At 40.4% G+C, this 24,518-nt stretch overlaps 3 protein-coding genes across 5 annotated transcripts; all 3 read right to left on the reverse strand.

Annotated features, from left to right (window-relative positions):
* Positions 1-2,804: 2,804 nt before the first annotated feature.
* Positions 2,805-4,296, reverse strand: LOC18427845 (Polyketide cyclase/dehydrase and lipid transport superfamily protein). 2 transcript variants are annotated; one of them, XM_006836890.4, is made up of 5 exons: positions 4,229-4,296; positions 3,874-4,123; positions 3,625-3,783; positions 3,180-3,326; positions 2,805-3,114 (listed from the first exon to the last, which is right to left on the reverse strand). In XM_006836890.4, the coding sequence occupies exons 1-5, from the start codon at positions 4,255-4,257 to the stop codon at positions 2,992-2,994; spliced, it is 708 nt and encodes a 235-aa protein (XP_006836953.1). In that variant the 5' UTR covers positions 4,258-4,296; the 3' UTR covers positions 2,805-2,991. The 2 variants fall into 2 exon arrangements, with proteins under 2 accessions (XP_006836953.1, XP_088707462.1); XM_088851336.1 differs by having other exon boundaries at positions 2,805-3,129.
* Positions 4,297-5,239: 943 nt separating this feature from the next.
* On the reverse strand, positions 5,240-21,419 carry LOC18427846 (NAD(P)-binding Rossmann-fold superfamily protein). Of its 2 annotated transcripts, none has more exons than XM_006836891.4 (4): positions 20,590-21,419; positions 20,261-20,423; positions 19,953-20,139; positions 5,240-5,606 (listed from the first exon to the last, which is right to left on the reverse strand). In XM_006836891.4, the coding sequence occupies exons 1-4, from the start codon at positions 21,094-21,096 to the stop codon at positions 5,432-5,434; spliced, it is 1,032 nt and encodes a 343-aa protein (XP_006836954.1). In that variant the 5' UTR covers positions 21,097-21,419; the 3' UTR covers positions 5,240-5,431. The 2 variants fall into 2 exon arrangements, with proteins under 2 accessions (XP_006836954.1, XP_020519027.1); XM_020663368.2 differs by lacking the exon at positions 5,240-5,606 and adding an exon at positions 9,509-9,851 and having other exon boundaries at positions 20,590-21,413.
* Positions 13,408-15,382, reverse strand: LOC148779974 (uncharacterized). Its single transcript, XM_088851335.1, has one exon. The coding sequence runs from the start codon at positions 14,694-14,696 to the stop codon at positions 13,536-13,538; it is 1,161 nt and encodes a 386-aa protein (XP_088707461.1). The 5' UTR covers positions 14,697-15,382; the 3' UTR covers positions 13,408-13,535.
* Positions 21,420-24,518: the final 3,099 nt, after the last annotated feature.

Genomic DNA, 24,518 nt, shown 5'->3' on the forward strand with positions numbered 1-24,518 from the left:
CTCTCTCTTCCACTCATCTTCCTCTCTCTCAATGAAGACCCACACCTCTCTCACTCGTCTCACCCTCTCTCAACTCGCTTTACAATCTCTGCGGCCCGTTAGGTTCAGTCTTCATGTTAGTGTTTGTGCCTGAATTATTTATTTATTTATATTCCTGCCTTTTTGCTTGGGATTTTTCCTTTGCTTAACCTGGATTTTGGTTATATTTTTGGGGGCTTCTCTGATGCCCATCAAGACTGTGCTTATGGATGGATTTTTGTGATTGTTAATGGAATAACCAATTGCTGGACTGGTCTTTGCCGTTGCTTAATACGGGGAGAGAGCTTCTAAACAAGTTGACATAGAGAAAGACAAAGAAGAACCCAATCCACACTGACAAGGGATAGAAAGGGATGGATGCAATGAAGAAACCCATTAGTAAGTAGGTCGAGAGAGAGAGAGTGAGTGATATTTAATTTGCTGAAGAATTTGAGAGAGAGATTGATTTAATTTTTTGAATTTATAATGGCTTGCATTTTAAAGAGAGATTTAATTTTATGAATTTGGCCAACACGAGGGTGCTGTGCAGTTACTCTTTCTTCTTTCCCTTTTTTTTTTTTGGCAAAATTTTTAAACCAAATTTTCCGCTTGATTTTTAGTGTACTCTTTCTTTCTTCAGTATTTTTTTTGGCAAAATTTTTAAACCAAATTCTCCTTCTTGATTTATTTTTTTGTTTTTTATTTTCTTGTGCAAACTTTTTAAACCAAATTCGCCTGCGTGATTTTTAGTGGTGTTCATCACTGGGTATTTCAAAATTTACTTTCATTCGATTTTGCTCAATCATGATTCATTAATTACTTTAAACTTTAAAATGCAACCTTCTCTACACCAGATAGGTTTATCAGAAATACAATAGACAGTCAAATATATAAAAAAAAAACATATATCAAGATAACATAAAATTCAGATCCTCCACCTCTGTTTTTTTCATTTAACCCTAGCAATAGAACGTGCCACAATGTTTAACTGACCTGTTATTTTCATAGGCAAAAATAAAAGAGTAATGATCTTATTAGAGACCCTTTCACATCCATGTGTGTAGAACCCCAAAAGATCACCATTAAATTTGACATATATATTTAGAAAAGTCAAGTTCCACACTTATGTGATAATTTCTCTAGAGATCTGTATCAAATTTAATAGTGATCTTTTGGGGTTCTATACACATGAGTTGGGGAGGGTCGATCATTACTCAAAATAAAATATGGCTAAAAAATTATTATTAGATATTTATAGTTTTATTTTTTGTTTAAATTCTTGTGCTCTCGTGACAATGCTTACCATGTCAAAAATATTTTCCTTTTTTTTATTTCCCTCCTTGTCATTTCATTTTTAACTATAATTTCTTTCTTTGTTCTATTTCTTTTTATTGTATCATTCATACGTGAGCAAGCTTTCTATGCTTCCCCTACAGCATAGAAGTTCTATCCTCCCTCTTTTTCAAACGCATATTTTGAATGGAGGGCTAAGATTTCCCTAATCACAATGTCACGTCTCTAAACTATTTTACTTTTATTTTTATTTCTATAAACTATTTTGAAACCAAATTTTGGACGTCCATTCCTCTATTAAGCTCGCACTAGAAAAAAATATAAAAAAAATATTTTTAATAAAATAAAATGATCAAAATACCCTTGAAAGTTTTAAGGGGTATTTTGATCATTATATTTTATCGAAAAAATATTTTTAATATTTTTATAGGTGTGCCCCAATGAGAAGATGACACCTACCAAATTAATAATCATAAAATTTGTATAAAAAAAACTAAAAATAAAATACTTTAAAACATCGGATCTAAAATCAAACGGTAAGTGGTTGTCTTGAACAAAATTGAACCGCTTTATAGTAGGGGAGAATAAAACTTCTATGTTGTAGAAAAAGCATATAAACTTTTCCCTCCATACGTTACCTATAATCTGTTTCCTTACTACGTTGCTCTTACTTCCTTTCCAGGAAATGAAAGTCGAGTCGTAGTTCCTTTCCAGGAAATGAAATTCGAGTCTTTATTTTATCATATTTGATACTTAGACCACAAGGGCATTAGGTCAGATGGGAAGTTATATTCCTATTGATCAATAATTTCAAGTGAGTCTGTTTCCGGGGATTAATACTTGAAAATTGCAATTTATTTGATAAAGAAGGAATGGCAAAAGGAAAGGTGCAATTGCTTCAACCTCTATTGCTTTGAATTGAAAGCACGAAGCTGACTTCCACAGGAAAAAGGCCGATTCCTTTTGCCAAAATATTTTAATCAGAGTAAAGGGCATGGCATTGCCTTCAAAATTTCAGCTCACAGAGTAGAGGATTTATATGTATAATTTCCTTCACTGTCCTCTTCATAGCTTGCGTTTCTTCTCATTCTTTATGGGAGTAAGCGTGGCGAACTCACATCCTTTAAAGGTCTACTTTTCTTATTGCAATAACTTGTTAAATTCCTCCTCTATACATAAATAATTTTTCGTTAAAATAAATTATAGAATAAGCACGATTATTTTGGTACAACCGAGAATTATGTACAACATTGGATAGCCAAGAATGTACTTCAAAAACGTTTTCATGTTAATTAAATCATATCTATCAAGTTTTTTATTAAACAGCTAAGAGTGTTTATGACCTTTACATACAATCGGTATCAAGTCTCATTATATACAATCTATTTTTTTATACCTTTTTTATTTTTTTATTGGCCAGTGTACTCTTGGGCATCTATGAGGTCACCGTCCCTGACCAAATGTAGTGATGGCACATTTAAGTTTGGAGTTAAAATGAATAGCCAACATATTGCTTTTTGCTTTAAGCTCAACAGTAGCTTATCCAACAATAAATGAATAAAATGCACAAAAAAGGGTGGATGCAAACCTTTGCAACAGCAAAGATCATCATTTTGCAATATATATATATATATATATATATTAGGGGGTAGGGAACATGGTGAAAGAGCTCAGAACTATTTATGATGAGGAATGACAAGAAGAAGCTTGAGCCAGCTTCCTAAGGTTGTCAATGATTATGACCAACCTGGTGCTCAGCTTATTATTCACAAAGAATTTGGGTAGCCATCCTGCAGGGTCCAACTGAAAAACACAGACCTTGCTCAATAACAAATAAATGAGAGAGAGAGAGAGAGAGATTGTTTTACCTGGACAACGTAGGTGACCCTGCAAGAGTCATCCTGTAGCTTCTCGACCACCCACCCTGACTGAAGCAACAGCCCTCTAATGGAGTTGTTCCTCTCCGGTTGCAATCCAGCTGCGATTTCCTTTGGTAAGGAAGCGACCGCGACCACCTGCTAATCCTAAATTCTGTTTAGTTCTTACATTAATCGACATATATACAAGAAAGAGGATGTGAGAGCATTAAGAAGTCCTCCCCCTCTAGTAAAGAATGTATTGTAGTGGATATATCTAAAGAGAGAGAGTACTCACCAAACCTCTCTCTCTCCTCTCTGGCGTACACACACACAACAAATAAAGTAATATCATTTCTATTGCTACACGAGTTTGCTAGGAAACAACAACATAAAGAAGAAGCCAAGAGGTTGGTGAAGAAAACAGAAACTAATAGAGAGGACTGGTTGTGCACACCAGAGTTCCATCGTCCATGGTTTCGCGCCTCTCATAAACGATGAATTCTCGATTCTTAAAAAGCCTTTTTGAGGCATCCCCAAACCTGAGCCTTATGATACTGAGGTTCTCATTCAAATCCTTTATGTACTTGGCTTCCACCAGATGTGAGTCCCATTGCTACAGGCAAAACAAACCAGTCATGACAATCTTATCAGACCTGTCCAATGCCATGGAAATGCCTCTCTCTCTCTCTCTCTCTGACCTCACCTTTGCGGCATCGATGGCATTGGCAACAGTCATGAATTGCTCAGGGGAGATAGATGTGAGCAACCAACGGCTGCGAAAAACAGAGAGAGAACCCGAATGACGCTTTGTTGAAATCTCGACCCCTCCATTCAAAGACACCACCTTCCACCCATCATCCATTTTCAAATCTGAAGCCGCAGAGAGCAATTCTTGAACACAGGTCTCGCTTGCAAAGTACACGTAGCGCCTCAACGATTCCTCGCTGATTGACCTCCATCAAACCAAACAAACAACTCTTTCACTTATTAACAAACAGATATAGAAAACAAGAAGATAGACAAATTCGAACTAGACAGTTGGGTATAGGATGGATTACCAGCACCGATAGGATTGGGGGGGACTCATCTTTGTAATGGTGAAGGTGGCAAGAGTGGAGTTACTTGTAAGTTGAGAGAGAGAGAGAGAGAGAGAGAGAGAGAGTCAAGTAAGATTTTAGTTAGAGAGAGGGGGGTGAGGGATGGCACGTGCTACTCCAATCATGCAGTACTAGCAGCACAGCATGTGCAGCAGTCTCTCACACTAAGCATCCATACCATCATCCATCCATTAGTATTGGTGTTATTTATCCATCTAGGAAGGCCCCCTCCCTATTATCACCTTCATAGAATGCTTTTTGACACCCATTATCTTTCTTTCTCTCTCTCTCTCAAAACAGACATAAAAAGGGCATCTCTCTCTAAGTGAAAAACATCCTAGAAAGAGAAGAGCATCTCTCTCTCTCCTGTGGGGTGGGCAGGTCTCCTTGCATGTTGGAGGGGATGAGGCACATGGGTTTTCTTAAAATGCGTCATTTCCATTGGAGTGGTTGCTTCATGAGAGGGGAACACTGAATGCCACGTCACATGGGTGGTATTTGGTTGTTGCGATGAGTAACGTTTCAGAGGGGCCACAACCTTCACTCATATCACACAACCCTTCCCATTCTCAATTATTAATGCGAGTCGTTTCCATTCCTAACCCCATCTATTAATATGCTCATCATGTTTTCAGTTCACTTCACTGTCAGCTTTGCTTACATGACAGCTCCCTACTTTTTCCCTAAACCATAAAAAATCATCTCTCTCTCTCTCTCTAAAATAAAACCTGTCCGAAAGTGGGATTTTAGACCGACTCACGCTGATAAATCTCACTAGGGATCACATCTCCGGCCACTAGTCAAAAAGTAGAAACAGGCCATATGGGACAAGCGATTAATAAAGGAAGATGGATCAGATGCCTTACCAAGCTAGAAAGGAACATTGGGAATAACGCCACACAAAAAAGGAAGTAAAAGGCTCAAGTCCACAAATGCTTAAATATATTCCCCCCCCCCACATGAGAAGCTGGATTTTGCTTGAATAAATAAAAGTCTTTATTTACCATTGCATCCTTAATGAAATGTTTATTAACAGCACAAAGTCACTGCACTCTCTCTTTTATTTGGATGATCGGTCCTGATCAAAAAAGAAAAGCAAATAAAGAAAGATAGCCCATCAGTTAGATGGACCATCTTATTCTGTGGAGTTCCAATGTGGCAGAGTTAGGATGAAGAGGAAGATATGAGTGCCGGCTGGCCAAGGAAACCTCTGTCTTTCAAACTATCAGCTGCCTCCTTTAGCGTGTCCTGAATAGGCCTGAATTTGAGGCCAAGATCAAGGAGCCTTTTGGCTGCATCTTTGCATCCCATGAGACCTGGCTGGGTTTCTTTAGCAAACCTGCAGATATATTGAAACCAATAAGCAACATGGATCTCTTTTTGAGTTTATATCAATCTATGATTTTGGTAGTTCTTTTTTGCTTAGGGACTAGGCACATGGTAAACCACCATATAATGGACAATGCTGTCTACATGAACAATATGCTGTCTAAAAATCAAAATATAATGGACAATTTTGGTAGTTCTTTTTTGCTTACGGTTTTGTTTTTAATTTAGTTCTTATTGAAATGCAGCTAAGAAACAGAGGGCTCGGCCTGAAACTTCTAACTTGGTCAATTCATACCTAAGCCTCACATGTGCATTCATGTAGAGATCTAACATGTACCAAGTACACTAAGGAGAGTCTACAGGGAAGCATTTGAGCCATGCGAACGTAGCAAGGTTCCCAAAGAAGCTCAAAGAATGCAAGCTACAATATACCAAGACCTTATCACTTTAATCCCCACATGTAAGTAGTAATATCTATAGATTCTATGATTTATCACGCAACATATTTACCTATACAACGCAAATTTTTCCACATTGTTCTATAGCATACTTTTCTTAATCAACCAGATCTTTTTTTAATTGCTCAATGTTACGGCCTAAATGCTGAACTATTGATCCTACTTGTTCGGATGGGTGTTCTTCTTACGCTGTTCTGAATTTTCTTCATTTCTATTTAAACTTTTGAATTCAGGAGAGAAATAAATTAGAAAGCTCACTGCCTAACAAGAATACCGGGTATCACTTTTTAAGTCCTGACATGCTGCATTCTCTGGTGATATTATTGGTTAAGCCGACAAGGGGCATGTCAGTAAGGCTCTCAATGAGGAAAAAAAGGTAGAGGGTAGGGTGATATATAAAACAACTTGTTGGATCTTCAATGTTAACTGCAAAGTTCTGTGAAGTAAAATTGAAATTGAGAAAGACCATCAAAACGAGCAAGGGAAGATCGAGTCAGATTGCTTTTACCATAGCAGACTTTTTCTCAGAGGTATCAAAAGAGAATGAAAGGATACATCCCCAACTTGTGAGATATTGAAACTGTGATGATGCTCCATGAAACCCAAAATGGATATCTTCATGGCAACTTGATTAAACTCTTGATGCATAAAAGAAAGATTAAATTTAGTAGGTCCTTCCCCTCGAAAGAAAAAGGGCGAGTCTCTACATTGCCTCAACATCTAACACAGGATGCACCACAGGGAGATTTTAAATCTTGGATGACTTATTTTTCTAAAAGTCCCAAGTGCATCCTTAAACCCACAATAAAGATATTAACTCTCCACCCAAACCTGGAAACAGATAATTATTTCTCCAATCAACCTTAGTGAACCCTCCAACTCAAGTAGGCCCAAGATTCCCTTCAATGCAATAAAATCCAAGTAACAAAGGGACTGATGCTGTACTGATCATTTATTCGACCCTAGAGAGGTCCTCTATCTACAATCCACTAACCCATATTGCTAGGAACCTTCCTAAATATCTTGTTCACCTCTGCTTTCTTATCTCCAAACATCCTCTTGTACTTTCTTGCCACAGCATCTATGTAAACCCACAATAGAGCTAAGACTCTCTCTTTAAAATCAGTTAAAACCATGGGTAAAGAAACAGAAGCTAAATGGAAGAAAAAGTTCAACAAAGAAATAAAATAAAGCCAAAAATCTTAAGGATCTCCTTCAACATAATAAAGAGAGCAATCTACAACTATGAGAGAGCTCAAAAGAAACTCTACACCTTTCACAGTTGTTCAATATCTAACATAAAACTGAAAAGTCGTCCTCCATCAAAGCCCCTTAAATAAAAATATCCAAACTTCTGCTCCAAAATTTTTTTGCTACAAATAGAAACCTAACTTATTTGTCAACTTAATGAAACTTCTGCTCCAAAGTTTTTTGCTAAAAATAGAAACCTAACTTATTTGTCAACTTAATGAGAATCTTTCACTCCACATGGGGAAAGAAACCTATCATGCAAAATGCAAAACCCATGCAGCTGCCAATGCTTGAAAACAACTCCCAAAAGCATGAAAATAGTAATTAAAATGGGAAATTATCACAAATATACCTTAATTTTTGTCTATTTAGAAAAAAAACCCTCAACTTTGAGCATTTTTTTTACTAAAATACCTCGTCCACACTCTTTTTCTTCAATTTTGAGCATTTTTTTTATCAAAATAACCTTCATGGTAGTTGATTACCGTGAAGCCAATTGCGGTACTTTAATTACCATAAAAACTAATCTATGTTATACGCCATTTTAAGTACCGTAAAAACTAACCCATGTTATATGGCATTTTAAGTACTGTGAAAACTAACCCATGTTATACGGCACTCAAAATGCCGTAAACCCTTTTCTCTTGTTCATATTTATCTCTTTCATCTCTCTCTAATTTTTAATATTCATCTCTTCTTTCTCTCTCTAAATCTTTTTTCTCACTAACTCTCTTTCTCTCGCAACTTACTTCATCAACTCAACAAACATGATTCCAACGCGATACAAATCTGACTCTATCTAATTTTTATAGGGGATGGGGTTGAAGCGAGTTTTTATAGGGGATGGTAAGGTACGCACAGGTTGTTATACAAATCTCCTTGGAGAGAGAAAGAGAGTTAGAGAGATAAAGAAGAGATAAAAAAGAATTAGTGAGAGAAAAAAAAGATAAATATTAAAAAGAACTAGAGAGAGAAGAAGAGATAAACATAAAAAGAATTAGAGAGATGAAAGAGATAAATAAAAATAGGATGAAAGAGATAAATATAAACAGTAGAAAGAGGTTTATGGCATTTCGAGTGCCGTATAACATGGGTTAGTTTTTATGGTATTTAAAATGCCGTATTACATGGGTTAGTTTTTACGGTACTTAAAATGCCGTATAACATTTTAGTTTTACGGTACTTTAAGTGCCATAATTGTGCTTCACGGTAATACGACTACTATGAAGGTTATTTTGGTAAAAAAAAGTCAAAATTGAAAAAAAGGGCGTGGTCGAGGTCTATGAAAGTTAAAATTTTTTTTTAAAATAGACGAAAATTAAGGTATGTTTGTGATAATTTCCCTAATTAAAATGCATATAATTTTGCCAAAGTAAGCATACCCCACATACCAAAATTCCTAGACAATGAATGAAAATTCGACTGCCTTGCCGCCCAGACGGCCTGGCCGACAAACTACCTAAGGGGTGGGGTCTAGGCGGGCGCCTAGGCCGTCAAGGTGAGAACCTAGGCAGGCTCAACGGCGGTCTGAGCATCCACCTAGTGCCATGCCTTTAAAAAAAAAAAAAAAGTCAAATCTATCCAAACAAAAGTAAGGCCTGGTACGCCCTTCTCTCTCTCTCTCTCTCTCTCTCTCTCTCTCTTGGGTCCTGTGCTCTCTCTACATACGAGAATATCAAGAGGAAGATGGACTCCAAGTGTTCGAGGCACGGCCTCTCGCTGTCACACACACACACACACACACAAAGAAACACATGGACCCATACGCTCCCCTCTTTACATGTAAGAAGAAGACAAAGAAGAAGATCACCTCCAATTGTTCGATGCGAGGTCCCTCTCTATCTCACAAACTCTCTCTCTCTCTCTCTCTTGATATATCCTCCAACTGTTCGAGACCTCTCTCTCACAAATACAGATCCAAAAGAAAAAAAGAAAAAAGGATGATCTTTAAGAATTTCATGCGACACCTCACGCACACACATACGTGCGGGTGCACATACACACACACACACACAGCCACAAAACATACACAAAAAACAACATATGGCCTAGGCGGCCACATCAGCCTTCTTGAACATTGTTCCTAGAAATAAGTAGGTTTGGGAGTTCTGCATCAAAACTCTTTTATTTTGAAGCGGAAGAGAGGGTGGGGGCTCCGGGGGAGGGGCTGGAGGGGTTGGGTTGTGGGGTTTAAAGCAACCTCTTTGTATAATCCATACATTGGCCTTCCAACTGTTTTTTGTTTATAAAAGTTGACATTGTATTGATGGTAGAGAAAGATACAGCAAAGAAAAAACCCAAGCGGGTGTACAAAAGTCACCGAGGGAGGTGACTGGAAGAAACAACTGAAAATAAGCCAACACAAAAGTTAAAGTTGTAAACCGAACGGAGGCCCCTTAAAAGAAAACCCAAAAAGGTACAACAAAATGTCCATAAAGAAAAGACGCAGAGATGTAGGACGGTCCTCCTCACTCCATCCTTGCTCCAAGTTTAGCTAGCTCATCCGCTGTTCTGTTGGCCTCTCTCTAAATATGTCTCCAAGAGACCTGTATACACTTGCATAGAATGTAAATCTGATCAAAGATGTGCCATAATCTCCAAAGATGCCCATAAAATAACATTATTGCAGTCCCCTTCTATAATGAGTGAGGGGGCCAGGCTGGATCAAAGCGACTAAAGCCTTTCAGGAGAGCACGTGCCTCTGCCTCTGTGGAGTCCAAGATCCCAATAGAGGATACGAAAGATAGGAGAGTGATGCCCGCATGGTCGCAGAAGATTCCCCCTATTCCGGCCGGAACTAGGTAGCCCAAGGATGAGCCGTCGAAATTGAGCTTGATGAGTCCCCTCTAGGGAGGTCTCCATGGAGAGGAACAAGATATCCTTGGGCATCTTTAAGACAGAATGGAAGCCCAACTCTGTTGGAAGTTGTGGCTTGCCAATCCCTTGAAGAGAGGGATTTTGGATGCCCAGAAAGCTACCAGGGCCCTTATCGACTCTAGAGTTTTGTTTGGGGCGACGAAACTTCCTTGGAATATCCTAGCATTGCATTCCTTCCAAATAGACTAGATGGTGGCCGCGACAGTTATCTTCCATAGGAGACTGCCAGCCTTTGGCCAACGTAAGGAGGCCGAGAGCTTGAGCAAATTGAGGATAGACTGTGGGGTGACCCAAACCCACTGAAATAAAGAAAGGATTTCCCCCCATAGGCAGATGGCCACCGGACAATGTAGCAGAAGATGGTCTACTGATCCTCTTCTTGAAGACACATGTCGCATCTGTTGGGTAGCTGAAATCCGCGTCTTTTGAGTTGATCTAAAGTGAGCATCCTACCCCACAGCACAAGCCATGCAAAAAACTGAATCCTTGGGGGAACAGGGGAGTTCCAGGCTAAGGACCAAGACAGACCAGCAGAAGAAGACGGAGAGTGAGGGTGAGATAGAACTTTGAAGAGGAAGCCAACAAAGAAGACACTCGTATGGTTAGAGGTCCAGATAATACGGTCCAATCCGGTCCGGGGGATGAACCAGGGAAGGTCGAAAGCAAAGAGGAGAGGGCTAAGAAGCAGTCCAGTTCCTTGTCTCGTAGGGGCCGACGGAAGTCCGAATTCCAAGATCGAGACGATCCAAAGATCGGGAAGAGTTCCTTGACTGAAGCCAAGTAATTCCTCGCAAGACAAAAGAGAGAAGGAAAGCGAGAGGCAAGAGTTCTTCTCCCACCCACAGGTCATACCAGAAAAGCACCTCATCTCCTCTCATGGGATGAAACCTAATGAGGGATTTAAACAGAGGCAGTGAGTGAAGAATGGACCGCATAAAACCCGAAGTGGCATGGGGGATTCCTCGGGGGAAAACACCATGGCGAAGAAGAGAAGCGGTACTTGGAGCAAATGATTTGGTGCTAGAGTCGCCCCGGTTGAGTCGCAAGCCTCCACCATTTGCAAAGTAAGGCCAGATTTTGTAGTTTGAAGCTGCAGATCCCAGGCCCCCAAGAGATTTGGGGGAGCAGGCGGTGCTCCAGGATAAAAGATGGAGTTGGGCAAGACACACCTCGCAAAAGAGGAGGGTGTCATCAACATATTGCAGATGCGTGATAGGAGGGCACTGGGGGGCTATAAAGAAGCCCGTAGCTAGACCAGCCTGATAGAATCTGTCGACGGCCTTTCTAAGGACTTCTGTGATTATTCAAAAGAGAAAGGGAGACAGTGGGTCCCCCTGTCTCAGACCTCTATAAGATTGGATGAAACCTTGTGGGGATCCATTGATGAGGATTGAAAAGAAGGGGTTGCAAATGCAGCCCCTAATCCATTTGCGCCACCAGCTGCCGAATCCCATTCTCCTTTTGGTTTCATCTAGGAGTGCCCAGTCGACGTGGTCATACGCTTTCTCCCAATGTAATTTGATAATCAGATCAAGAGCTTTGGCGGCCGTCCTAGAGTGTATGCACTCATGAGCTATGAGGGCTCCGTTGAGAATCTAGCGATTTTGAACAAAGGCGCTTTGATTATGGGAGATGATAGAGCTAAGCACCGCTTTAAGTCTGGTGGCCAGCACGTTAGCTGGGATCTTGTAAGAAGAATTGATGAGGCTAATGGGTTTAAAGTCCATAAGACCGCTCCTTCTACCTTAGGAATTAAGGCGATGAATGTGGCGTTAATACCTTTGTGTATGATACCACGCTCGGGAAATTCGGCGAAAAAGGCCAGGAAGACAAGCCTAAGAATATCCCAGTGGCAGTGAAACAAGGCAACCGAAAATCCATCCAGGGCTGGGGCCCATCTTGGCCCAACTCTTTGATTGTTTTAAGGATTTCCGATTCCGAAAAGGGCCTTTCTAGCCATGAGCCTTGCTCCAAAGAAAGTGACAGAAAAGAGAGGTTCGTCATGGGTGGTTTGACCCATGACGTCTCAAAGAAGAGCTGAGAGAAATAGTCGGTGTTTGAGGCAGAGATGGCAGGAGGATCGACAATGGGCTGCTCTTCATGGATGATCTATGAAATAGTATTTTCCCGGAGCCGACAAGTCAGCCTGTAGGTTACGGCGAGAAAGAATTTCCTCGTTCAAGAGGGAGCGGGACTCGAGATTGTCGAGATAGAGGATTGACTCGAGAAGTTCTTTGGGATGGATGAAATTGCCAGGCAGCTGCGTGCTCCAAGCTTTAAGGGAACTTTTCAAGAGGGCAAGCTTCTTCTGAAGTCTAAAACCCGCCCATCCTACCGCTAGAGGTGAGGAGGACCACCACTCCCTAAGCTTGGAGGCAAAGTCGTCCTCTTCCATCCACCAGAGTTCGAAGTGGAAGGGTCTAGGACCCCTGGAGATTGGCACGGTGTCGAGGAGGAAGGGCTTGTGGTCAGACGTAGTCCGAGGCAGAGCAGAGGACGTCGTCTCAAGAAATGAGTTGTCCCACTCCTCTTGAGAATAGAGAAAGCGGTCCAGCTTAGACTCAGAAGTAGAGTTTGACCACGTGAACTGAGTCCCCAAGAGAGGAATGTCCATGAGCCCATGGCGTGCGAGGAAATCTACAAACTGAAGTATCATCGGGGTGATAACAGAGGAAGAGTTCCGTTCGTGAGACCATCATGTGACATTGAAATAGCCTCCGATGCACCACCGGGATGGTGGGTGAATGGCGATGGCGTCTAATTCCTGCCACAAGATCTCCTTATTGGACTTAGGACCATACACTGCAAAGAACTTGCAGTCTAAGTTGTCTGATGTGCGTTGGAGATGGACTGAGACAGAACGAGAAGCGCTCTAGGAATCAATGAGAGCAAAAGATGAGGAGTCCCAAATAAGCCATATGCCACCGGATGCCCCATGGGCTTCCAAGGGAGCCCACTGGCAAGGTCGGCATTCCCAAACCTGTCGTACTAGGGAGAGGGACGATGAGGGGAACTCAGTTTCGATCAAAGCCAGGATGAGGGGGGAATGTTTGAGACAGTAGGAACGGACCGCCAAGGATTTGCAGTGGGATGCTAGCCCCTTGATATTCCAAACAAGGAACTTCATGGGCGAGGAACGGAGCGAGAACGTCTAGAAGACCGCCTAGACAAAGATGCTTCTAAAGAGACAAGAGGAACTTACTTTGAACCTCGCTTCAGGGTTAGACTTGAAGAATGCTTCGACATCCTCAAGAGAACCATCAAACTTGAAACCAATGATACCCATGACTTTATCAATATCGCCCTGTGCCTTGTCCAATCTCGAGCATAAATTGGACCCCCTTGAGAAGGGGCTAAGGATGATGAACCGAGGCTGCTCGACCCGAGAGAGGAGGGAGGAGACCAGATGTTAAGTTCTCCAAGAGGGAGGGGAAACAAGAGAGGACGGGGGGTGGTAGCTGGCGACGGTCAAAGAAGAATGGGGTCAGCAGAATGAGGCGGAGAGGGCAAAGGGGGTGGAGAAGGAGGGGGGGACACCTGTCCCGATGTAGGGACCGAGACAAGGGGATCAACAGTGGGGTAGGAGGATGGAGGCAAGAGAGTAGATGAAGGATACGGGATAGGAGCAAGAGGAGGGGGGAGAAGAAGGAAGGGGGAAAACCAGAACGAGGGAGGTCGACAAACAGATCGGTGAGGGTAGGGTGCCACAAAAGGGGGGAGGGATGAGCCACGGGAAGGGAGAAAAGAAGATGAAATAAAACAGAGTGGGCATACCCGAAAGAAACCGACCAAGCAATGAGAAGCGGTTGAGGGGTGGAAGGCCACAAGGAGGACTCGTTCAGCAGAGGAGAGCAAACAGAGAAGCGGGGGGGACGGAGAACGAAGGAAATATGGCGGGAAGAAGGAGAAGCACATGCAGGGACGACAGGAGGGGGAGAGGGTTGGGGGTAGGAGGGAAAGGCAGAACCAGAAGGAGGAGGGTGAAGGGGAAGTTGGAGCGGAGTAGCAAAGGGAATAGGCGGCAGGCCATGATGGAGTTCAGAGTTTGACGAGACAACCACAGGAAAGGGATGCGTATAGGGAGAAGGGTCGGGAAGGGGATCGAGGGAGAGAAAGAAGATCAATTGGGCAGCAGGGGACCGCGGGGGCATAAGGGAATTAAGAGGGGGAATACGAATGAGATCAGGTGGTGACTGAGGGGAGGGCGGGGGGCTCAAGGCGAGGGTAGGTGAGGGTGGGCCTGACATGGGGGAAGGATGAGGATGAGGTGGAGGGGAGGGAGAGAGAGAAGAGAGCGGAATGGGTGGGGTGACTGGTGGCGGGAGCAAAGGAGACGGAGAAGGCAGGGGGTTAGGAAAGGTGTCAAAAGGCGAGGGCCAGACACGTGGAAGGGAGAGGTAAGGTCGCAGGGGTAAGAACAGAGGTTTGAGTTGGGGGCTAACTGGGACATGAGAGAGGGTTGGGAAGCGGGGAAACCGAGGAAGGCAACAAAGCGGGAGCTGGGCTGGCGTCATTAAAGCCTGTCGGCGCCGACAGCTGGGGTGGAGGCCTTGAGGAAAGGAGGGGGAATGAGGCGCTCTAGCGGGGGGAGTCAAGATGATGGCTGACAAGAGGCGGCTCAACTGCTAGCAGTCGGCAATGGGAAGAAAGACGGGTGCACAGAGATCGATGCGTCTGAAGGGGCGATCCCGACAATCCGTCGATAAGAGGCCGAGGGGTTTGACGGAGGAGAAAGACGACACCAGACTGGCGAACGATGCCTTTTCCGATGCACAACCATCCATGGAGAAGAGGGGGTGGGCACGGACGGAGGCGGAGCAGAGAGAGCCGAGTGGGAAGCAAGGTACCAAGAAATGGTGATTAGAAACAATTCGGCCGCAATGCAAATCTAGAGAGAATCAGGAATGAAGCAAAGGTCGAGAGCATCCACTAAGAGAACAATGGATCTGAGAGGAAGAAATTCTAAGGATTTCCAATTGGTGGAGACGAAGTTACCACACTTGGAACCGATGGCCTGAAAAGAGATGGGGTGCAGAGCATGGAGGGGTATGTTGTCAACGCGAAGCCATACTTTCTGAGAACGAGTTGCCAAAGCGGAGGAAGACCAAGGGCGAAGAGAGATCTTGACCCCTTTGAAAGGGGAAGGGTGCTCTTTGAGGGCGGTTGAAGAAGCAGGGTGAGAGTTGAAGATAAAGAGGACATTCCCTTTCAACAGGCATCCGCAGGTAACTTCATTATCTTCTAGGACAATTTGGCCCACCTCTCAATGCCATATATGTCGTCTCTGCAGGGGTAGAACTTTTCGACTAAGGCTGCATCAAGTCGAAGAGAGGAATCGGTTGGGGGAATGGGGCAGAGAGGGAGAAAGCGGGAGGTGTGGATGCCGAAGGGAGGAACGGGAGGGGGGGGAATAAGGAATGGAGGCTAAGCAAAGGTGGGAGACTTGGCAGGCCAAGATTTAAGGACATTCGCATAGGTTCGATAGAGAGGAGGAGAGGAAACAACAGGGGGATGGCCAGAGGGCCGGTTAACAACATGGGAGGCGGGAGGAGCAGCAGAACGGGTCACCATTTTTTCTACATATGGCGTTCCAACTTTTTCATTGCTTTAATATGACACATTTTCATATATGATATAAGTGAGCGTTTTAATCAAGGTCACAAGGTTTGCAACAAGAGAGAACTAAAAGGTGACAAGAAAACCAAACTAGATAGAGATGTAAGTAATTTCTCTTCTTATCTAACTTTTAAAAAAAATTCAAATCTAGGAAATAAATTCTCTTCTTATCTAACTTTTAAAACAATTCAAATCTAGGAAATAAATCTAAGGCCAAGAGCTATGTTGCATGGACACAAATACTTGGATTCCTCATTCCATGAAGCATACGATTTGGTGACACCACAATATTTTCAAGTGACAACAATCCAACATTCTTTACTAACATTACTTTTCATGATGAGTAGCCAAGAAAGAACAAAGTAAAAACCAATTATGCTTTAGGTGTCTTACTTCACGTATGTTTTCAATGTTCATATTTTTCTCCTCATACCTAAAAGGAAGATCAAGTCCCTAAAATGATGTAAATCAAATGCTAGTGAGCAAGTAGAATCCAGAGGAATCGGCATTGGTATGCATGTTGATACATATCTGACACAGATACGGCACCAAAATACAAGAATATATGTAATATAGGAGAGACTTCCCCCTCTACTGCCTTTTTTAATACCTCTATTTTCTTAAATTTTGAAACAATTTATGAAAAACCTTTACTTAAGGTGCCCACCTTATACTATAGAAGAAAGGTGCACCTCAAAAATCCACCAAAAAAAGTTGTTCTGACACTAGAAAACCCTCCAATTGAGCATCTCCACTTCGAGATGTATAGATATGAAAACAAAATATTAATCCATGAAAATAGTATATCTTATGATGTATTATTTGGACCATCCATTTTCAAGATATTCAAGTATTTATAGATCTGCTCGATCTACATCAATTTTTATGCATTAGATTTCATAGCTAGGAGTGAAGATCGATGTTTAATTTTTTTATGAAATCATAGGACTTCCAAAATCATTACTGCATCTTTGGCCCAAATTGGAGGTACGCCTTACTTTTTTGGTTTAAGGTCAACACCTTATATAAATCATACCCATAGTTTATTTAACATAAAGAGAGAGATTTACAAAAACAGTCTAACTTTACTCACTACTCCCAATAAATAAGATGAAATATTAAACTTATCTATAATTAAATTCATTATTTTATTCATAAATAAATAAAATGTGATTGTTTTGAGTTCTATTTTAATTCACAATTATTTCATGATTGAGAAAAATTTATGCAAATTTAAAGAAAAGAATTTGAAATATGCATTATCCACAATATAGCATAATTACCTTTATCATATTCTACATATAATAAATTTCTTAAGATGTATGCCATTATGTGACTATAGAATCACTCAATCACTTTCCTTCATCATATAAATTAGGTTTTCTCTTCCCATGCTCCATACAAAATAAGACATTCTCCTTATAAATTCTAAATCGATAAGGTCATCTTGCAAATTAATATTGCACTAATTTCTACTTTTTCATATATTCTTAAAATCCCTATTTTAAAAGAGTAAGAGATGTGATAATTTCTCTTTTTTCATTTTTTTTATTAATCTCATTCTTAATTTTTAATATTGGCTATGTAAAAGTCTGATAGCAAAACTATAGATTATCAATAAAAAATTATTTATTTGGGGTATTTAAATTAGAAGGAAGTTAGATTATCAAACTCTTTGGACTTATCCTAGTTTCCAACAAGTTTCATTATAAAAAATAAAAAATAAATAAAAATAGAAGTTTATAGGATGGGCCTGGCCATTAACTCCTGGTCTAGGCCCAACCAAGTCCAATTCGGGCCTAAATTCCAAGCCATGGTTATATAGGGCCAGCCGTCATGGTTATATCGGGCCAGCTGCCCCTTTGCCATTCTTAATTAGGAATTCAATCCTCAATGGCCAACTACATGAGTGCTTACTTTCTAGGAGGAGCCTTTAGATTCGATGCCCATCTCACTGTTTTAGGATATCAATTTTGTTAGGACTTAATCTTGAATGCCAACCACATGAATGCTTGTGTTCTAGGTGGCGCTTTTAGATTCCGTGCCCATGTCATTATTTTTGGATGTAGATTTAGTTTGGACTTAATCCTTAATGTCCAACAACAGGAATGCTTTTCTTCTAGGTGGGACGTTTAGATTCCCTGCCCATCTCATTGTTTTGGGATGTGGATTAGTTACAATCATCTTGCCATTAAATGACTTGACTGCATATTTATTACCATTTCTACTCGGACTCCAAATTATCTCATCCTCCCTATTTCAGGATTCGCTGCTTTCATAAGAATCAAATCTTTAGCTCGCAAGCCCTTAAATTTTGCCTAAATCTGGGAGTCTAAGTTCCTTGGAAACTATAGGCTATTGAAATTTCAAGGTTTGCGCTATGATAGAGTTCTAGAAAGGATTCTACTAAAGTATTAGGGCCAATCCAAAGATCATTCCAAAACCTAACCCTGTACCCATTCTCTAGTTTGAAATGAACAAAATTGTAAATTGATTTTTAACCGAGGGTACGCCTGTCCATATACCGGAGAGTTTATTCCCATGGTTTCATCAATGATGTTCCAATGGCCATGCATTGTCCCCCGCTTCATATTTGTGGTCTATGATGGTTCTAAACACCTTTACTCATATCTCCATAGCCACTTTCCAACATTGCTATACTGAACTCCTTAATAGAGGGTATGCCTATCCATATAACAAAGAGTTTATTCCCATGGTTTGATCACTAATGTTCTAATCGCCATGCATTGTCCCCTGCTCCATATTTGTGGTCTATGATGGCTCTAAACAGGTGACGACCCCCTTGCCATATCTCCATGGCCAATTTCCGACAATGCTATACTGAATTCCTTGATTTCCTATCCCCCAGCCCCCTCATGGTCTTTCTTTGGCGCGAGGAGTCCCATTTGACTAAGTGAAGCAGCACCATCGGTATCTTAAATGAAGACATGTAATACACTTGCAAATTGGCGAGGATAGCTTTGATCAAAGTTATTTGGCCTCCCATTGATGGGAAATTGGACTTACCATGTTGCCAACCTTCTTTAGAACCTTCCTATGATAGGATCCGATAGTGCCTCTTGTGGTTTTCACATGCATAAAGGCAGCCCAAGAAACTTGTTTAGTTGTGATTCAGCTTTGCACCCATTCTTTTTGTTGAGGTCTGTATTGTCTCTTGCTCCACCCAACACTCATCAAGGTGTGATATCCACTCCTAGAAACTCAATGAAAAGTTCAATGTGTGCTGCTTTGCGCAAGATGTTTCAGGGCCTCAAGAAATAAAGGCAAACAAAAAGGGGGAATAGGAGAGTCCATGGCTCAAGGACCCGAGTGCGGTTGAAGAAGACCTTCAGGAAATCTATCAAAATTGAGACGGAAACCAGTTAAATACTTCCATCATCCAACTCCACCATCAGTCCCGAAGTTCATATTCCCCACTTGTAACCCAAGAAACTCCAATACAAATTTCAGCATCAAAGGTAATTGAATATTAAAATAGGCAGGTGGTGAAAGAAGTTTAGCATGATACATATGGTCTGGAAATAATGAGAAACATGACACAAATGGACTGGAAATGGAAGTTTAGCATTCTTGTGAGATGTGTGGTCTGATCATTGGTTTGTGGAAGTCGGCCTTATTCTTTATTTTGTGTCCATCCTAGTCAGACTTGTCCTTGGGATCTTGTTTGGCAATGATTAGTTAAATGTGCCTCATCCCAATCCTTTTCTCAGTAATAAAATATATAGTGCAATGGAGCTCTTTTCCATAGTTTTGAATTCAGATTTCTTCATCTCCTCTAAAAACATAAAAAAAAAGTAGAATAAATTTGTCATTTGAAATTATGCACCAAACACGCTCTGCTTGGTTGTGTTTCTGAAGCCAATTTTCAGTAGTTACTTGCAATCAGTGGATTGCGTTCATTCACAAGTTCCAAGAGTCTAATCATTCATAGCACCCCATCATCAACATGTACAAAGTGATAACATTAGATAGTTAGATCAAACTCTAAACAAATACAGAAAATTACAGAGAAAGCAATCACAAGATGCCAAGAAAAAATGAAATCCCAATGCCCAACAAATTCAAACTAATAAATAAAGTTACAATCCAAAAATGTGAAAAATCGTGACCAAGGAGGAAGTTGGAGCCCATACTTGTGCAGCGGATACCCTGGACAAATGCCTGCCACAATTTCTGCAAAATCCTTAAATTGGTAAATTCCATTAGTGCAGAGGTACCTCCCAGAGGCACACGGAGTTTCATAGAGCAAAAGCTGAGCCTTGGCGACATCCCTCACATCCACACTCCCTAACCAGTGGTGTTCCTGACTCTCCTCAGACCCTGCATTCACAAATGCACACAATACACCCAAAACATTTGTAAAACCAGAAATACCCGATGTGTTAGCGGTTTAATGAACACTACAAATGATAAAAGCTGAGAGCTGACACAGGAATGAGACCTTGGAGGAGTTGCAGGAGCACGGCAGAGCTGGCATTCAGAGAGGGTTGGAGAAGAGGGCCCAGGCATGTCGACGGATGTATGGCAACCACATCCAACCCATGCTGCTTACTAAATTCCCATGCTGCTCTCTCCGCCAGAGTCTTGGAGACGGGATACCATTTCTATACCATCATCATCCACGCAATTCAATCAATCATAACAATATGGGAAATTATAGAGTAAATGTTTCTCATAATAATCTATTTCAATCATAATAATATGGGAAATCACCTTTCGAGAGGAGAAGGAGGAGAAAGAAGAAGAAGAGAGAGAGAGGGGGGGGCTGACCTTATGGGCCTTGCAGAAGTCGATATCAGTCCAGCACGACTCGTCGACGACCTTGTCATGGGGCCAGGAGGGGTTGGGGACCATGGCTGAGATGGAAGAGGTAAGGACGACTCGACGGACCTTGGCCTTGCGGCAGGCCTCGAGGACGTTGAGGGTGCCCTGGATGGCGGGGTCTAGGAGCTGGGTTTGGGGTTCTCTAGGGTCTTCAAGGAAGCAGGGGGACGCCAAGTGGAAGACTCCCTCGCAGCCATCAATGGCCGCCCAGAGAGAGCCGGAGTCAAGGAGGTCGGCCTGGAAGAGAGAGAGTCGTGATTCATCAGAGTTGGAAGGGAGGAGTGATCTGAGGTGATAGGTTTGAGAGGGGTCGGAGAGGTCTTGGACAGTGGCTCGCACTGTGTATGAATGGTGGTGGTCGAGGAGGGTACGGACGAGCCATGAACCAATGAAGCCGCAACCCCCAGTAACACATACTAATTTCTTCCTCTCCTCCTCCTTCGGAACTGCCATTTGCTGCTGCCTTCTTTACTCTTTCTCTCTCTCACACACAAATACGAATGGATAATGGACGTATGATGATGTTTCTGTCTCTGTATATATATATATATATATATATAGAGAGAGAGAGAGAGAGAGAGAGAGAGATTGAGATATTATCATGCTGTTGTGTGTGCGCTCAGCTTCCGCCTGCGGAAGCGGATGCGGATTAGATCGCTGCATATTTATTTTTCAAAACATCAAATTTTGATTTTGAACGCGCCTCCCTCGCGCATCAAGCGCCCCGTCAACGAATATCTGCTGCCCCTATCCAGAAATCGTATAAAAAAAAGTTCAAATCGAAACCACGTTTTTCTGCACTATTTAAAAGTTGGCTCTAATTTGATTGTTTAGACCCACAGGCTCTATACAAACCGCAACCAATTTTAAATCTTAGTATTCTTTTTCCAAACCTGATACTGATACTGTAGAACAAGTCGCGTCTCCAAAATCTATTTAAAAAAAAAGAAAAAAAAAGGTTATATTGACATTTGGAGATAAGGCTCATATTGAAACCCTCCAATTCATCGTATGATGCATACATATAAAAAAGTGAGAATTTTCAGTTTCAAAAATAATGCATCTTATAATACATTATCTAGACCGTCTACTTGAAAATATATTTGTTTCCTATGCACCAATTCTTGAGTTTTAAACTTCAAAATTAAGAGTTGAATTATATTTTCAAATCATTGTAGGCTTTTTTGGTACCAAAATTACATCTTCCGACTTGATTTAGACATGCGCCTTGCTTTGATTGTTTAAGGCTGACACCTTATACAAATCATGCCCTTAACTTGTATTTTTCTATAAGGCAAAGGGTTATCCAATCGTAGTAAGAATGGAATTTAAGACATCATATTGCAATACCTTCAAGACATCATGTTATAATGTTGTCACACCCTACCTATAATGTGAATGGAAAGTAAGACATCGTGTTGCAACACTTTACACCATGGCCAACTATGCCTTTCCTTGTTCTTAATACAGTGGCACCTTCCCACTTTGACCACCTATGCTTTTAGGTCATTTTTTTATGTAGTAATTGCAGCAACAATGAAAATGAGTAAGGATAGCAAGTTTAGAAATAAAGATCGATAATGGTGTTTGTCAATATTTGGAGAGAGGTATACCTCTTGTAATTCAAAATTATAAATGGATTTCTACTTGTCGATGTTGTGGATGTAGCCATATAAAGTGAGCCACATAAATGGTATGTCGCTGTGGTGTAGTTGTGGTTTTATTTTATTTCTTACACTCGAATTATAATTGATCTATTTCATATTTAGCCAACTATGTAAGCGATATTAGATGGGATCCTGTTATTTGGGATTCATAATCTCACAATGCAATGGGCTCCCGATGAGTCTAGAATCGGTATCAGAGCACAAGGTGTGTATGCGGTTATAGTTTCAAATTTTTAGTGAAGAAAAGATAAATGGCGATGTTGCATTGATACATGAGTTGAGATGGAGAAATATGGAGGTAAATTATTTGTGAAAACTTCACAATGGAGGCAAGAGAGAATAAATCAAGAACTCTATTCAATGAAGGTTGGCATGTTAGTAGTATAAGACCCCTGGGCTAAAAAACTTTTTTTAAAAAAATTTCTCCATTGTATTGAAACTAAAATATTTAAATACATTAACATTTCAATACAAAATCATAATACATATATTTTAGCCTACAAACATGGTTTATGCACATTTGAATAATAAAAGTTCAACCTTAGTAGGTCCCGTACAAATCCGTTACTCAAAAAAATAAAAAATAAACTCAAAACAATGTCCAAATACTCAAAATATACATCTCTACGACATATTACATGATTTTGTACTCATTATATCAAAATTACATGATAATTTCATCTTCATTATTCATCATCATCATATATCACAAATGTCTCATGCACATCATACACTTGATCATAATAATCCAATGATATTTCAATCACATAAATAATAAAGCATATCATTAAAGCTCATACCGCAAGATTAAATAACAATCTCAATATTCATATAACATACTCAATTTATCCAATCATGAATCACTCAATAATTGTAAATATAACAATTTAACATTTAAAACATATATGGGAGAATCCATCGTTCGAACCCCTTATGCCCGGTTTATAAAATGGCCTGTTGAGGACTTAGTAGTTTTGTCTCATTGTCTAAGGTACGAGTGACAATAATAACTCAAGGAGATCAATCCAATGGAAAGCAAATGATCACTGTTATTTCATTTAATAGGGATCAAATCATGAGGGAATGTTGTACCAAAACAAACCTTCAAAGTTTAAGAGAGATACTACATAAAATACGGAAGTTATGGTGAAATTACATCATGTGGTCCATAAGGGATCATACAAATTTTTCAATATTAAAAAATGAACTCAATAGACTATTTCATATGCTCAAACATCTCATCAGTTGTATATTCTCAAAAATCTAAAAATAAGATCAATAAAATCAAAATGAAGCTACTCAAGATCATTGAGTAAGCAATCTAGTCTACTCATACCCTGTATATGAACTACACTATTGCCTTGAAACTCTTCAAATGTCAAGTTTTTATGACCAAAAGATGAAAAAACTTATTGTAAATTAAGAATTACAACAAGCTTTGATTATGAAAATGAGATAGAAAATGAAATATATGAAGAAAAATCAATACCTTGGTGAAACAATATTATGGGTTTGATCTCATATATGAGGAACTACTTTATCAAAAGGTTTCAACTCAAGATTCAAAAATGAAAAACACAAGAATGGGGGTGTTAATATAAAGAGAGGGTTGTGGCAGCCACCTTTTTGTCAAGGGGGCGCTCTCTCTCTCTTTGAAGTGAAACTCAAAATTAGGGTATAATTGATTTCATAAGTTCTTTTTATATTTAGATCATAAATGTGGATTTGATCTTGATCCTAGATGATGCCTTAGATCAATGACACATGAGAGGCTTTTTTTCAAGCCACTCATCCATATCTTATCAACAAGATCGACGAGCTTTTGATACCTTTAACTTCTTAAAACCTAGGTTGTAGTCATTTTATCTTAAAGCCCCTAGCCTCATCTTTTATTTCTCATTAAGTCTAAATTCATGTTTATACTTATGCTCATGGTTTTTCAATAATATGTGAGTGTTAATAAAAGACAAGGCTTGAACATAAAGGTAATATGAGACATCTATATATGTGAATGAAATATCTTATCACACCACCAATAGGATTTCAACAACACTAAAGTTTCACATGGATCAAACTCATAAGATGGTGCTACATAAGATACACACACATGCCTTAAATCATATATGGATATTAATATTTAAATCAAATTATTCTCAAAATTTCATAACTTCACATATGCCAAATAAACCACATGTGTAAACAAAACGC

This window comes from Amborella trichopoda, chromosome 11 (genome assembly GCF_054954075.1).
Source record: "Amborella trichopoda isolate Santa Cruz 75 chromosome 11, AtrichopodaSantaCruz75HAP2 v2.0, whole genome shotgun sequence".
Classification (NCBI taxonomy): domain Eukaryota; kingdom Viridiplantae; phylum Streptophyta; class Magnoliopsida; order Amborellales; family Amborellaceae; genus Amborella; species Amborella trichopoda.